The sequence below is a fragment of the Eupeodes corollae genome, chromosome 1, assembly GCF_945859685.1.
Source record: "Eupeodes corollae chromosome 1, idEupCoro1.1, whole genome shotgun sequence".
Classification (NCBI taxonomy): domain Eukaryota; kingdom Metazoa; phylum Arthropoda; class Insecta; order Diptera; family Syrphidae; genus Eupeodes; species Eupeodes corollae.
The window spans coordinates 221,216,070-221,231,334 of NC_079147.1; the positions used below are offsets into that span (position 1 = coordinate 221,216,070).

The 15,265-nt window shown below is 31.8% G+C and overlaps 1 protein-coding gene across 3 annotated transcripts in view; it reads right to left on the minus strand.

Annotated features, from left to right (window-relative positions):
* LOC129942896 (activating transcription factor 3) overlaps positions 1-15,265 on the minus strand; it is a 105,276-nt gene that overhangs the window by 15,300 nt on the left and 74,711 nt on the right. The window contains exons 1-2 of one of the 3 annotated variants that reach the window (XM_056052019.1): positions 11,555-11,866; positions 1,670-2,302 (exon numbers count right to left, since the gene is read on the minus strand). In XM_056052019.1, coding sequence (XP_055907994.1) covers positions 1,670-1,840 — 171 coding nt within the window. In that variant the 5' untranslated portion in view covers positions 1,841-2,302; positions 11,555-11,866. Of the gene's footprint in view, positions 1-1,669; positions 2,303-10,927; positions 11,487-11,554; positions 11,867-15,265 lie in introns of those variants that run through there. The other 2 variants (XM_056052018.1, XM_056052017.1) reach the window with 2 other exon arrangements.

The window sequence follows — 15,265 nt, forward strand, 5'->3', positions numbered from 1 at the left end:
GGGTTGGTCGAAGTGTCGATTATATCGCTGCCGTTCAGGGATCTTTAGTAGACGATCTGATTTATTTAATTCCACGGCGGCGCGTTCTCAAGAATTGTACATCGCTTAGACAACGTTATTGTGTACTTTGCTTGCTAATAAAAGTCCAAGCTTGTTTGAAGCGAACGTACGTTCTCCAAATGGGAAAGTTGTCAAGTTCTTATTAGAAAAACTTTTTATTTAGGAGAGTTAGGAAAGTAAAAACTATCAATTCATGACTCCCTTCAATTCAAATAATGATACTTTATGTGTTTCCTTGTGTGGCTGTCTTCTACTGGTTCAATGTTAATGCTGGAGCCAAATACCAGGACTAGATACAAGTCAAAATCAATAAAACAAAAGTTCCTAAAATTAGATTTTTCAAAGCCAGACAAATTAAGCAGAACTTGGTGTTCTATGATTTATTATAATAGAAAACTCTGGATCATTCAACAGATGCATTACATGTGTTTTGCTGGAAAATCTATCAATAGTATTAATCTTTGTATTTGACAATACTACCGAAGTCGCTTACGAGGCATACTGATACGGTCACAAAGTGACGTAAATGATTCTACTATAATGAAGCGATATACTTCCATTTTATCCCCCGAACCTGAAACAGAAAGAAAAAAAAATACCAACCGATGCAGTAGGCACGCCCATTTGAAGATGCCAAAGAAATATAGAAATATATAGAACAGCTTTTGTTTTCCACTTGCTTTCAATTGACAGCGACTCTTCACTCAAGATTTCATATAGCAAAGTGAAATGTGAACATCATCTTCTGCCTAACCCAGTTTGAGTCCCACTCCTGTGTACTTCAAAGGAAAGAATTCCGGAACACAGCTGGTAGCTCGAGTACAGGACCGTCTCGTAAATTGTGGGTCCTGAAATACCTCCTTCCTTTTCCTTGTGGCTTATTCCACCTGCTTCTCTTCCAATCAATTTTATTGTGCTACTTTCATCTCAGGGATGCATGGAAAAGCATGTGTTGTGAGGCAAATCATCGTTTATCTTTTGGTTTGCTGCTAATGACACGAAGGGAGTTTAGCCCCGTTTTATTCCGCAGTCCACTTTTTCTAAGGGTGGGACAGACAAGGCTAAGGCCGACACTTTATTTTCTATGTATGTGCTTTGGACAGAGAACGCAATCCCAACCGATTATTCGAAATGCCTTGTTATCGTAATTATAAGACCGATTACGAATTAAATAAAGTTTGTTACAAATTGAGGTTTGAAAACTAAGTCCAAGTTTTTTGCTTCGTTTTGGAAAACCCTGGACACTAACAGGTCTACCTCAGTACAAAAAGGCATCTCATAACTATATCATCACCTATCAATTTAAATGCTTATGTTCTATACTGTCCATGAGACTTATATAAGTAAGTTGCAGGAGCAAAAGCCTAGAAATGGGAATTATACTCAAGCTTGAATTTATAGATGTTAGCCAGATCATTTAACATTCGCAATTGAAGATTGGAACGAATGCTATATCTTTAAAATTCTATTACGTTACCCTTAGGATGATTAAATCCCATTTAAAATTTAAGCGAATACGATTAAAACAGTTCGTAAACAGCTTTTTTCAAGCACTTTAATTAAATCGAATATAGTAAATATTTTATAAATTTATTAAGGTTAAACTCACCTGTGGATTCATGGAATTAAAACTCCGCACCGATATCCCTTGCGTTGATGTGAAATAATTATCCATTGGATTTGACATTGCCATTAGGGAATTAACAATTTCTGGAGTTTTTGGCGTGGAACCGGCATCCAGCCCCAGCGTTTGTGGTATATTTAAATTGAACATTCTCATCGAATTTAATTTTATATTTTAACTTTTAAATTAAAATTAAAAAAAAAGAAATTAAATTTAAAAACTACAAAAAAAACCCGAAGCGATAATTTGTTCCTTATTTTTTGTTTGTTTTTGTTTTAAACAAATTTATTTTTGTTTTTGTAAAAACTATAGTTTTATATATTAAGCTTAAATCACAGTTAGATGGTTAGTTTTGGTTTTATTGGTAAATAAATATAAATATATTATATATTTTTTATTAGATCACAAAATATACACTTTTTCCTTCGTTTTCTTTTGTTTTGTTGTTTTTTCTTGTTGTATAAACAATATTATAGATAAATTATTTTTTAATTTTTTACTCATTCACTAATATTTATATTTGTGGCCATTTGTTGAATATAATAAGAACACTTGTGTTGTATTTTTCTTTTGTACCTAAACAAGGTATTTTCTCCGTTTTTTTGTGCAAAAAAATATCTGTAAAGATAAGAAAAGAAAAGAAAAATTAATAAATGTTAGAATAATAAAAATAATTGGTTTAAAATTCGCTCGAAAAATAAATTAATTAATTCATATTTCTTGTGGTCCAAATTGATTGCACTTTCATTTTTCATTCAATCCTTTTTCAATTGACTCAAGGTTATATGAACGAGTATGTTTATAACCAAGTCATGCACAGCAAATATAGTCAAGTCGAGTATACTATATAAAAAGAATTAAATTTAACTAGTTTAATGAAAAGCATTAATCATAATTAGAAGTAATTAGAATTTTGAGAACTTCCAAAAACTGTATCGAGTTCTTCGAGAGTATAAAATGTGTGTCTGCTGACTGCTGCGTGCTTTAATTAAACCAATTTAGCTCGCATGTTTTAATTAATGCTTTAATGAAATATATTCCACGAGCATACAGTGCGGCGCATATGTGCAAGAGAGCTTGTGGGAGGAGGTATATCTATAAAAATAAAATCTGCTTCTTTTTTTCTTTAAGTTTGCCTCTTTCACTGTAGATAGAAGATTTATGACACTGAACTTTGGCCTCAATTTCGTTCAAGTTACTAGTAAACCAATATTAGTGATAGTTTTTGAAATTCTTAGAAAATTAGCCTTGATAACTCAAAGATTTCATGCATGACTCAAGAAGCTGCAACATCTTGAAAATTATATCTCTATTTCAACCCAACAGATGTATTTATCTGTCACTCAATGAATTCAATAAAAAATTAAAACAAAATTCTAAGTCCACTATATATAGAGTTCTTCCAAAATATGTGAAAATAGAATAATTCCTTAAAACTGTGTTCCAGATGTTTTTTGACAGTGCCAATCATTGGATGTTGGATCTTCCATACTCATTATCTATTGCGAACGAGATACAGCCTTTTAGTCAAATAAAAATCCAAACTCAAATAAAAACATTTATATCTGAAAATGTTGTTCGTTATTTTTTTTTCATTACTTTTTGAGAAGCTAAATTATAAAAATATATATTTTTGGCTTTGTGTGGTTTTATAAAAGACGAGAGGGTTCCTCCTCTCGTAAAGTTTTTATATATATTTATTTTTTGTATTTTTGATTTATGGCGCAGAATGATTTTTACTGATGGAATTTGTCTGGATTTTGGCATTATTTTTCGTTCGTTTGTTTTATGGAAAAGAAAATTAATAATTCAAAGCATTAAATGTGAAGTATATGTATTTGGTAGTAATTAAAAGTTGAAAGAAGAAAAATAAAAACAAAACTACTTACTTCAAATAGCTTTAAAAACAATAATTAAAATTAGTGAAAATTATGTCTAAAACATAAAACTAGGTATTTTTTGTTTTCAATCTGAATTCTTAACCGATAACTTTAAAGTAAAAGTCTAAAATATGAATTTTTAGATTGGACATCTGTAACTCTTGAATCTTATAGCGTTTGAAGTTTGTAAAGTAAAAACTAGGCTATAACAAGAAATAGAACAATAAAAAATTCAACAACTATTGAAATTGTTCAAATTAACTATAAAAGTGGAGGACATTTGTCAGTCATATTTCATTGTTTTCAGCCACAGGAGAACTTGAAAATCCAATTATAATTTTAGAAAAGTTTATTCATCCTCAACGTTTCAATATTTGATGCGGTTTATGGTCTTAATATATGATTGATTGAAATTCCAGCCGCAATTGGGCCAGTATGTCAGCAATAAGGACTTGATTATTTTCTTCTAAATGGAGATTATCGTTTTGGGTATATTTGCGTAGAAAAGCAACTTCACATATCCCCACAAAAAAGAGTCAAGCGGTGTTAAATTGCACGATCTTGCAGGCCGTGCCCCAGCCCCATGAGTTTCTAAAAATGTCCTTCAATTAATTGATTCGCTTGGTTATGGAATGGAATCATTACATTTGTAGTATTTCTCCAAGTGGTAATCAATGTTGAGAGGTTTAAAAGCAGGAATGAAGTTCGAAAGTTTTATGAACAGGTGAAACGAAATTCACAGGTCCATAAACCCAGAACGGAAGGCTGCAAAGACGAAAGTGGAAACATCATCGAAGAAACGCTGTCAATGCTGAGGATATGGAAGGACCACTTCTGCAGACTGTATAACGGCGGCGACGAACCGAATTGCGCTGTCAGGCAGGATGATCTATTCAACATAGACGAAGAAAGCCAACAATAACGTCCTCCGTACTTAGATAAAGTAAAGATTGCCATATCTAAGCTGAAGTCTAATAAAGCCGCTAGAGCGGATGGATTGAATGCCGAGCTCTTTAAAGTAGCTGGAGATAAGTTGGTTAGAAGAATGCACCAACTTATTTGTAAGATATAGTCGGAAGAAAGCATGCCCGATGAATGGAACCTCAGTCATGTTAGCCCGATCCTGAAAAAAGGTGCCCCTTCAAACTGCACCAACAATAGAGGAATCAGTCTACTTAACATTGCCTATCATTCATTTGGTTGACACCTATTCACCTACTTTTATTATCTATCTACATACATATATAAATATGACTATAATCATCATGCAATTTTCCATCCTGGTTGATGGTTCCTGTAATACAATTCTGCAAAACCTTCATTTAGAACAGAATAAAATAGTGTTGCACTTGGATGACTTTTTTATTTCAGTAAGAGGTGTTTCCGAGGTTTGGCTTGAGATTAAGACTCAAAACGTCAGAAAGAACTCATCCCAAAAAATACAAAATACCGGGAAAATAACTTAACGAAAAATGGTTTGTGTATTCGATTAGTAAGTTCAAATACACAGACCATTTCTTTTTATCTATTATATTATCAGTATTGCATATTTTTTTTATAATTAAAACTTAAGTTTCTCCACAAATAAAAAATGTGTATTAAATAAAAATACAGGTCGTCTAGTCGACAGAAAATTCTCCTTCTTTGATACATTATTTGTTGGAAAAGTTTAACCAAAAATGGGACACTTACTAGGAATTAAAACTATTATGATCATGAAACATGGTGACCATATGGCAAATATGTTCTTTATTTCGTTAATCGTTTTTTCTCTATAACAATGGAACCTCTTATTGGAAAACCTTGTTCTTTGATCCATAAATATAGAAATAAAACTTGTTATTCTAAAAAAAGATAAACATTCTAAAAGTGGCAGGAATAATGAATAAATACACAAAAATAAAAAAAAAAAACAAGTATCATCAATTTCGTTTTATTCAAATATTCGTTTGTATGCAATAATAATATAATTAACATAATTTCATAATCTACCTAACTGGTTAAATGTAGTACTACTTATCACCTAAGTTTAATAAATATTCATGTGATTTAGTCACGTAGCTCATCATATCAGCTTTAACAGTATAAACACTAGATGCATGGTTTAATCATAATAATTAACAGAGAATCTGCACCAAACAAAAAAAGTGCATACTCTATCAGTATATAGCGAGATACTTTATCTGTACATACTCGTAAAATACCTAAATTAATCTAAATGACAATATTTTCTTTGAAGTGCTAATTTTAATTCACACTTTTAAACCAGACAAACTATACAAAAAAATAAAACTATGGTTACATATAGTAATTATAAAAACTAACAAGAACAACAAACTATACCATGGACAAGGGGTGAAATTAAATGCAGCTCGGAAAGACTTTATACCCTGCCTTGCCTCCTTTTTTGTTTGTGTTTCGAGACAGTGTGTCTGAAGTCTGACCCACATAAACACTATATTCGTGTTGTGTTGTTTTTGTTGTTAAAATGAAAACTAACTCACATGGAATATTATATTGTTGGCGCACTCATTTGACATTTTATGTGCACTTTACTTTTTTTTCTTTTTAATTCTTCGCTTGAAATGAGCTCCAACTACCACAACCACGACCACGCCGAGTATTTTAAAACGACCATAAATTTTACTATAGCTCCCTTTTTTAAACCATATAATACAATACGCCCAGTTCCAGAATAGCTATAAAGTTACATACATATATAGTGTTATGTTTCGTGACAAACTGGGGTTTGAGTGAAACTTATAGCATTAACATTAAGTTCAAAACCTTCCCGTTGAATGTCAAATAATGAAAATTGTAATTCACCATACAGTATGGTTGGGCTTGAGACTTATAAATGAAAAATAATAAAAACAAACAAAAAGATTTAAGGGTAGCAATGTAGAATTGGATGGTTAATGAGGATAGTGCAAATAGTTATTTCATTTTGCACCTTTGCCACTTGACCTAATTACTAATGGATGTAAAACAATTTATGATCTTTTGTGCGTAGTTTTTGGAGACCAACAACCAACCAACAAAGCTCAAGAAGTTGGAAGTTCCAGCTGGTGTAGTTTAATTTTAGTGAATGCCCTACGCAAGACTTAATCTAAATGAATTGGCTGCTTTGAAGTTATTATAAGTTGCAGAAGAAAGCCGAGAGCTTATTATTTCATGGATGAACAATGTGACCAGCATGCTTTTTTTATTACAAATTAGTTGTAGAAATAATGTTCAGTCAATCAGCTTTGAATTTAACTCAACTTTTTTGGTGAACCAACAGAAATTCAAACACGACCTTTCCTTAAAGTATATGCAATTCGTCGCTTTATTGGTTCTTAGACTTTAAAGTAACTTCAGTTTGTTAGTCAAAGCCGGTGGATTAATTTTTTGACGTTAGGCGAAAAGTACTGGGGGCTTCCTATGTACCTCGATTCTACTTTTAATTCTATTCGAAACTCATTTCCGATTCTACTTTCAAATCGTACGAAAGTAAGTTTTGTTAAGAGCTATCGTCTTTCTAAAGACGGATTTTTGTTCTTACTTAATACAATATCATCCGAAGAAGACAAAGTGCTGTTCCGATTATGATTGAATTTGTTGGCAACAGGAGATTACCAAAACCAAATCGGTGCTGACAAGAACGCTGGAATTCCACAGCAAACCATGTCAAAAATACTTGCCGAAGTTTTGACTTCAATCGAAAGAGTCATGTGCCCGCTGATGATGAATTTTGAAATGAATGAGAAAGAGAAACGAAAGTCCAAACACTATTTTTGATAACATTCACGAATTCCCGGTGTAATTGGGGTGGTAGATGGAACTCATATTCAACATTTTACTTACACTTTTACCAAAAAAAACTTCGCTCGCAAACATATTTGATGTAGAGTGATTATTTTCAATTTTGCCTTGTTTTGAATTCTACTTTCGAGTTACGCAGTTCCTCGTTTATTCGAAAGTTCATAAGAATATAGTTGGCACTGCTAGAATTATTCGATTCTTGTTGGTTCGGAAGTAATCAAATAGATACATAGTACCAATTTTTTGAATTCGAGCAATTTCATTGTAGAATCGAGTTACATAGTAGGGCCCCTGAAGTTAGAAGCTGGTCACACAGACTCAATGAACTTCAGACGTTAATATCAAAACAAATATGATTTTATCCATCTTATATACCTATCGCCAAAGAATCAGAAAGGGTTGTTTAAATGTTGAAGAGTAAGATTTTTCGACGTTAACTCGGTATTAGCTTCTAAAAATTGATAAATTAAAATCAATTTTTAGAAAATAGACCTTAACAAAATTAATAAACGTAGTTAATATTATAGTTCTCGGACTTCCCACGGATTCAAATTATTTGTGATCGATAGAGTTTTTAAAACAACGATTTTAGAGTTTGTTTTTCGATTAAAAGTAGATACTATTAGATATTTGAATATTTTTTATAAACTGAATATGTTTTGAGACTTCCATTCAGATACTCTTCCTACTTTTTTCGGAAGGGTAAATTGTCAGGTCATCTCCTAAGTTTATCGTAAAGCAGTTTTTTTTAGAAAAATACTTCCCAATTTATCAAATTAATCGTTGAAGATTTGCTTTATCTATGCACTTTACCCTAAGCAACGTTGTATTTAACGAGCTTTGCAGGGGTTAGTCATCAAATTGTATAGCATTTGGCTTATTGTGATTGTGATTTAGCTTTTTTATCGCAGCAGTTCGACTTCATATACATTCACCATACCTAGACTTATTTGTGTTGTGGTTGCTTAACGCGTTTAATAATGTCGCGGCTGGGACCCCAAATAGTTGATCGCGATGATAGGTTAATGCATATCGACATTGACAATCATGTTTGAATAAGCGTGTTATTTGTATACAAGTCAACTATCATGAACTTGAGCTTGAATATAATATGTCAGCTTAAAATGCATTTTTCAATGAGAACAAAAATGTCCACATGAACTTCTGCATGGACACAAAACTTGTTGATCTTTTACGTAAAGTTCAAAGGCTTCTTGAATTATTTTTGAAATTTAAAATCTCGAAAATTAATCAAATCTTGAGAATGACATATCTTTATGATTTTGGAACAGGGTTTGACGATAGTCAGATTACCAACTGATTTGTTATGCAAAAAATACAGGAAATTTTTTAAAAAACAAAAAATCTTTATTTATTTTTCTAAGAGAAGTCTTTCGGTATTACAGTCAAACTTCCCTATAACGAACTTCTACATAATGATGATCTCTCTATTAGAAATTAGTTTTGAGTACACATCTTTTTGGTTACTTTTTTGGTGTGTTTTGATCTCCTTATAACTAATTTCCATAAAGCGAATTTTTCTCTATAAGGAACAAATTTTGTTGCTGGAAATCCAAATCTCATAGGTTTTTGTTTCCACATAACGAATTTTTTCAAATAATTTTTTGTTAAAAACAACAGCATGCAGATAAACAAACATTCTTTGTTCAGGCTTCAGTGAATATAAATGAAAATGTCTCGAAGTAGTATTTCTCTTGAGAAACAATTGTTGATAATTAATTAAGTTGAAGAACGATTGACTTTAAAAAACAGATACTGCTATTGACGTGTTTCGAACCTTTCTGGAGATGAAGAGTAACGTACCGACTAATTTATTTGAATCTCTCAATTTATTAGACGATTTTGTGTAAAAAGAAAAATAGAAGAATGTTATCCAAACTAAAATCACTGACTTCTTTAAATAATAGTAAAAACAAAAAAAAATCTGTATAACGAATTTTCTGTTTAACGAAAAAATTTTCTGGTCCCGTGCAAATTCGCTTTAGGTAAGTTTGACTGTAATACGCTAATGCGAACATTTATTTTTAAAAACAAATAACTTTTAAATTTGTTCATTTTGTCTTTCAATTTCTTTCCGGTTTCGATCTTTTCCGTCGATTCAGAATAAAGTCGATCAAGACACTAGAAATCACATTGTGCGAGATTCTGATCAAGTGATCAGGAACTACGAGTACGGAAATTTAACGCTTTTGTCACGTTTTTTGTGTCCCAAATTGTCACTCATAACAGTTTTCACTGATCTTTATATTTTGGAAGCACATAATTCATCAATCGTCTTACGTCGTCGTCTTTACCATAGTTTTCAAAGATTTTCGAACAATTTGTAACACTCATACTATTTTTGTATTTGCTCAATGTGATCTTGGCATATTAAAGATATACAGACCCCTTTTAGTTTGCGCTAATTATTAAACCGACGGCTTTTTGAAACATTTTCAACCTATACGCAGCAAAAATTTCATTCCGCATACACAAATTAATGGAAGTACACAGCTGAATAGTTAAAGACAAAAATGATGCGTACCTAAACCACTCATAAGTATTTTACGTACAATTTACAGATTTAAGGGAAAGAGAAAACTTAAAAACATTAACATTTGTCCGAAGTTTAATATTCCAATTTGTCTCCTTAAAAAAATAAATAAATTGGGTGGCGCGACAGTCCGTTGAGAACCAAGGCCTAGTGACTTACAACTCTCAACCATTCCTGTGTGCGAGTAATGTTGTCTCCTTAACTTAATCAAAAATCCATTATTTTGTACGAAAATAATGGCCGTATAAAAGTGAATATAGTTTGATCAGTCAGAAAAAGTGAATATGTAGTTGACAGAAATGGTTGATATGTTGAGATGTATAGATGGCGCTTTATTCGAGTGCTGACAACTATATGTTTCACAAAAATTGAAACTGGGGTGAGTCTAGAGTACATTTTTCAGAGTTTTCATTATGTCAAGACCTTAAAAAGTTTGATGAAAAGTTTTATTTGTTGCATGTCATTAAAGTAAAAGACGTACCTACAAAAGTTCTCAGATCTCGGTGGATTGAAAAACTTTTGAGAAATCTTAATTTTTCCATTGGAAGCTCGAAATATTCCATGCACTGACAAAATATAGTTGACTTCATAATTGTTAATATTGAAACTATGAAATTGAACTCAAAGGACTTAGAAGCATCTATTACTTTTTTCATCAACAAATTGAAACTTTTAGGGATTTTGACAATCATCTAAAAGTAATTATTGTAAATACGTCAAAATTAATGTCAAATCATTTGAAAATAAGTGCCAAATTGAATCAGAAAGTCAACGAGTGGCATCGATCGTCTAATCATATCTAAAAACCATACTGGACATGAACTAAGTTCCTGTAAATTCTATGTGTTAAAGAAGACTAGGAGCTATCAATTGTTCATAAAACACGGCTAATACAACAGAACTCAAGAAGATATTAATAAATATTTAAATCTCCAGCAAATAAAGTATTCTTGTTTTGAAATAAAACTCCTTTTATTGATAGTCAAAGATAGTCTTTCTACTTACTTGTCAAATGTGACAGCTACAGAAACGATATCAATGGCTGCCGGATAATATCAATATTACACTATAAAGAGAGAAACACTCATAGTGTAAAACATGACAACCACCTGTCACTGTCATTAATGGACTTTCAGTGTTTTTATTTGTCTGATGGAAGGAATCTGTTTGCTCATTAATTTGTAGTGAACACATTTTCACGCTTAGTTATCTTATTTTGAAAGAATTTTCACATGTGAATCACCTTGTATAGGTAAATGTATTTTCTTATCTCTATTTTAATTTGAAATTATCATTGTACTGACTTTGCATCTAACTTCCAGCTTTATTACACACGTGTATCACTCAACTCACAAGTAAATATAAATAGAAATTATCTTAAAGTTTTATGAATAATTCGGCGTAAGATTTATCTCCTTCGTCCAATTGGCAGTCAATAATATGACACATCTCTATGAAATTCCACTTCAGTAAACGATTTTTTCTTCTCGAGACAAGATTAGAAATAAAAACGCTTTTAAATCATTTAGCTTTTAGCACAAAATTATAATAATTTTATTTTCTTTCTATTTCTTCAATATAATCATCTACCTTTATGCATGATAAAATAAAATGAATAAAAACAAAAATTACCGGCAAACCACAAATTATTATCATTCAGCTAAATCCAAAGGTAATTAACTCAAGTACTGATGATTTAATTGTTGTTGTTGTGCTTGTGAATAAAATAGTCAAAGGTACATAGAGCCATTTATAAATAAATTTTACAATCTGAATATATCTTTTGTGTCTAGTGCCTCGAACGTCGCGTCGCGTTGTTTCGAGCCTTATTCGTATATTTACATTTTTAATAAAAATATAAATTCCATACAGTCGATAAATTGTGAATTAGAAAAGATACCGCCAACGTCGACGTCGTTGTACCGACCGCGGGGTAGCTAACTACTAACGATGCTTTAGAAAAGTCAGAGTAATAAACGCTGCACACTGAGGCAAAAACGGGCAAAAATACATAGCTACGTACAGGTATGCTACGCTTAGGTTAGAGTATACAAAAAAACTGCCGGTTACCGGCCGGCCGCGGCCGTAGCGTTAGCTTCTCGTCGTCGTCGTCGCTCGTCTTCGATCGGTCGGTGTGTTTTGCTTTATTATTGCAACAATATTTGTTGATCTTTTTTTTTAATTTTATTATTTCGGTGTTACTTTGTTGAATTTTAAAAGCTTTTTTTTCTAGACTGCACAATTTTTTAACAAATTCTAAAGCGTAAAAGCACTTAGAGAGCGTTCGGTCCGGTCGGTTGGTTGGTGTTAAAATTTAAAATATTTTAAGTGCTCGCTAAAATTTCCCATGCAAACCGTGACCCAAAAATAAAAAACATGTATACGAAGAACATATTTATTAGATATTTTAATATTTTATAATATCCATATCTACATAAAGTATCTTTAGGCTTGAATTGAATGCAAATGATAAAGATTCTCTAATTGAATTGGTAACAAAATGATCTTCGTGTAATAAACCTACTCGTTTCATATAGGAGTATGTAACTTGCCTACTTAGCTACTCACTATGTAAAATAATGCGCAATTAACCTTTAACCTTGTGATCTATTGTCAGTGGTGTTAGCTGTAGCCTGAGAAGTAAGGTTGATTTATTATACATTTTTTCGATTTCATCTTATGAAATTTGGCAAGTTAAATAGAGAGCATTGATGTACTCGAAACTGCTCTGAACATAAAAGTAATACTGTAGGAATAGATGGAATTGATTCAAAGTTGTCAAAAAGGTTACGATGGTTTTTCAAAATCAATCCTTCCTAACCTTATTAAAGTAGCATTTATCCATTTTACGATTTCAAAAGTATAGGGCTGGAATTCGACATCTGTCAAACAAAGTTTTTATATCAATTTTGTTTTAAGTTGAAAGTCTGAAATTTACGAAAATTGATCGCACAACGCATACAAATTCGTAACCTGCTACAAAAATGGTGATTCTGTCACATTCACACATCGTGCTTTAAGAGGAGATTATGGTTCACAAAGTCGTCCAACTACGGAAGCAATTGGGAAAATTGTGAAGAAATTTGATGAGGCTGGATTGGTTACAGATATTGTAAGGTTATTGTTTCGCTGGCAGTAGCCACATTTTTGTATTTAAATATTTGTACAGATGAAAGAAGATCTGTCAGAATAATAATACAAAAAAACACAAATAGAAGAAATCTTAAGTCAAAATTAACTTCAGCAAAAAAAAAAAACAATAATAAAATGGATAATTTTCAAGAAGAAATGGTAAGAAAACATCTGGAAATTGAGATTCTATAAAAATATTTCATATAAAAAAATCAGCTTTGACATAAAATAAAATGTTCAAGAAGGGGGTTTATTCGTAGAAGCGAGCTTGAAGCACTTGATCTTCGTATAAATGTCAAAAAACCCATCCGTAGTAAGATTCTACTTTAACTTTTATCGGTAGTATTCATACTGCGGATATTGTTTTTGTTATTCGTGTAAAATCTTACAATACTATTGATAGATTTTCCAACAAAACACGGGTATTGTCAACGGCAATTATGAATTGATAGTTGATAATTTTAATACTTCAGCATTTATGCAGCCATTAACATTAAAAAAGAGTTTTTATAGCTGAGAATGTTGCAGTTGTTGTTAATGATAGGAAAATGTATAGATATCAATAAAAAGTTGCTTAAGTTAAATATTTATCAGCTATCGATTGATAATTGACACTTGGAATAGAGAAGTTTAATTTGAACTCTTTCCAACAATCCTACCCCAGACTATTTAATTAGATATTATATTTGTATGCGAATTTAAATTGAAAAATTACAATTGTTTATAAACAATTTGAATATGTCAGCATTTAACCATCAATCTGTGAATGTGGCCAAGACGAAGGCGACGATGGCGCCATCTACACAGTAACATAGATAAATTGTATGCACCCCTAAAAATGAAATATCTACGAGTACGAGTATCTTGCATAAGTAAATCATCATCCTAGCCTAGGGAGATGACACGCAGATAATAAGATTGCATCAAAGTTAATCGCTTGTGCAATTTTCCTATCAATGCATTTTCAGTCAAGTAGATGATGTTAATGCTGGGGGCCATCTCTATCTCCATATGCACATACATATTATAAAACAAAATAGACCCCCTTAGGCACAACAACAATCTATTGTCCATATGCTGGCTGCAACTATCGACGACGAGGACGAGGACGACTACGATGACGACGGTGACTCTATGATTTGATTCCCATCCATCTTATGTGTCACTTCACTTTTAATATGCTCGCTTGTGAATATGCTTGGTTGTGAATAAGTTGCAGTCCTTCGATTTCATTTTGGATTTAAAATTTATTTCTCTTTCTCTTTATTGAACCAATTTTTATTTTTATTTTTTTATCTAATTGAATTTCAAATTTTATTTATGGTTCAAGTCATAAACATTATTTGCCAAAAATAACAAACGAACATCAAAGTGATGGCGATGGGGTTTCTGTTTTACGCAGCGGGTTGTGGTGTTGGTTGGTATTGGTATATGGCGGCAAGTGCGGTATCGGCCACGAGCGAACGCTGACGACCGAAGCGACGGTGTGGTCGGCGATCACTTCAATATCGTAATGTGGTTTCAAGCAGGGATGGCGTTCTTGTTTGTTTAAGGTAATAACTAACACAAAGTTCAAAATTACTAATACTTCCTTAGTCCAAGAATTGCAGAAATAACACAATTTTCTAAAGTAATTACGATATTTTTCACTTTATTTCAATATGCATGTTATCTATATTTTAAAGTTTTTAGTTATGAAATAAGGAAAACACTCTTTCTGTATCAATACATTCGACAGCCCTGATATCAAAAGCGAAATAGGAGGAATCGATTCGATTTGATTAGGAGACTCTTTCGGAACTTGTTTAAAATAATTATTCGACATTCAATTGAATTAAAAATTAAATTAAAAAATAAAACACAACAGTTTATTGCGGTCTGTTTTCAAGATGTCGAATCTACAGAGACTTTTAAAGAATATAGAAACCAAGCCACCACCAACAGATATGTGTTTTTCTTCTTTTTTTTTTAATTTGTGTGGTGGTTTGAGGAATTTTTTAATTAAACTAAAGATAAGTGTCGGCAAAGGTCGTTCCTTTTTTTATTAGCCATATACACTTTTTTAATTTACATATCTCGTTAGAGGGTATGTAGTTGTGTTTTCGTTCATATTGCCAAGAGGTTTCTTTCTATTCATTTATTGATTTATAGATTAAGATGAAATGAGGAAGTAATTTAAACTATATCAACCTTTCCTTTTTTTGAAAGAAG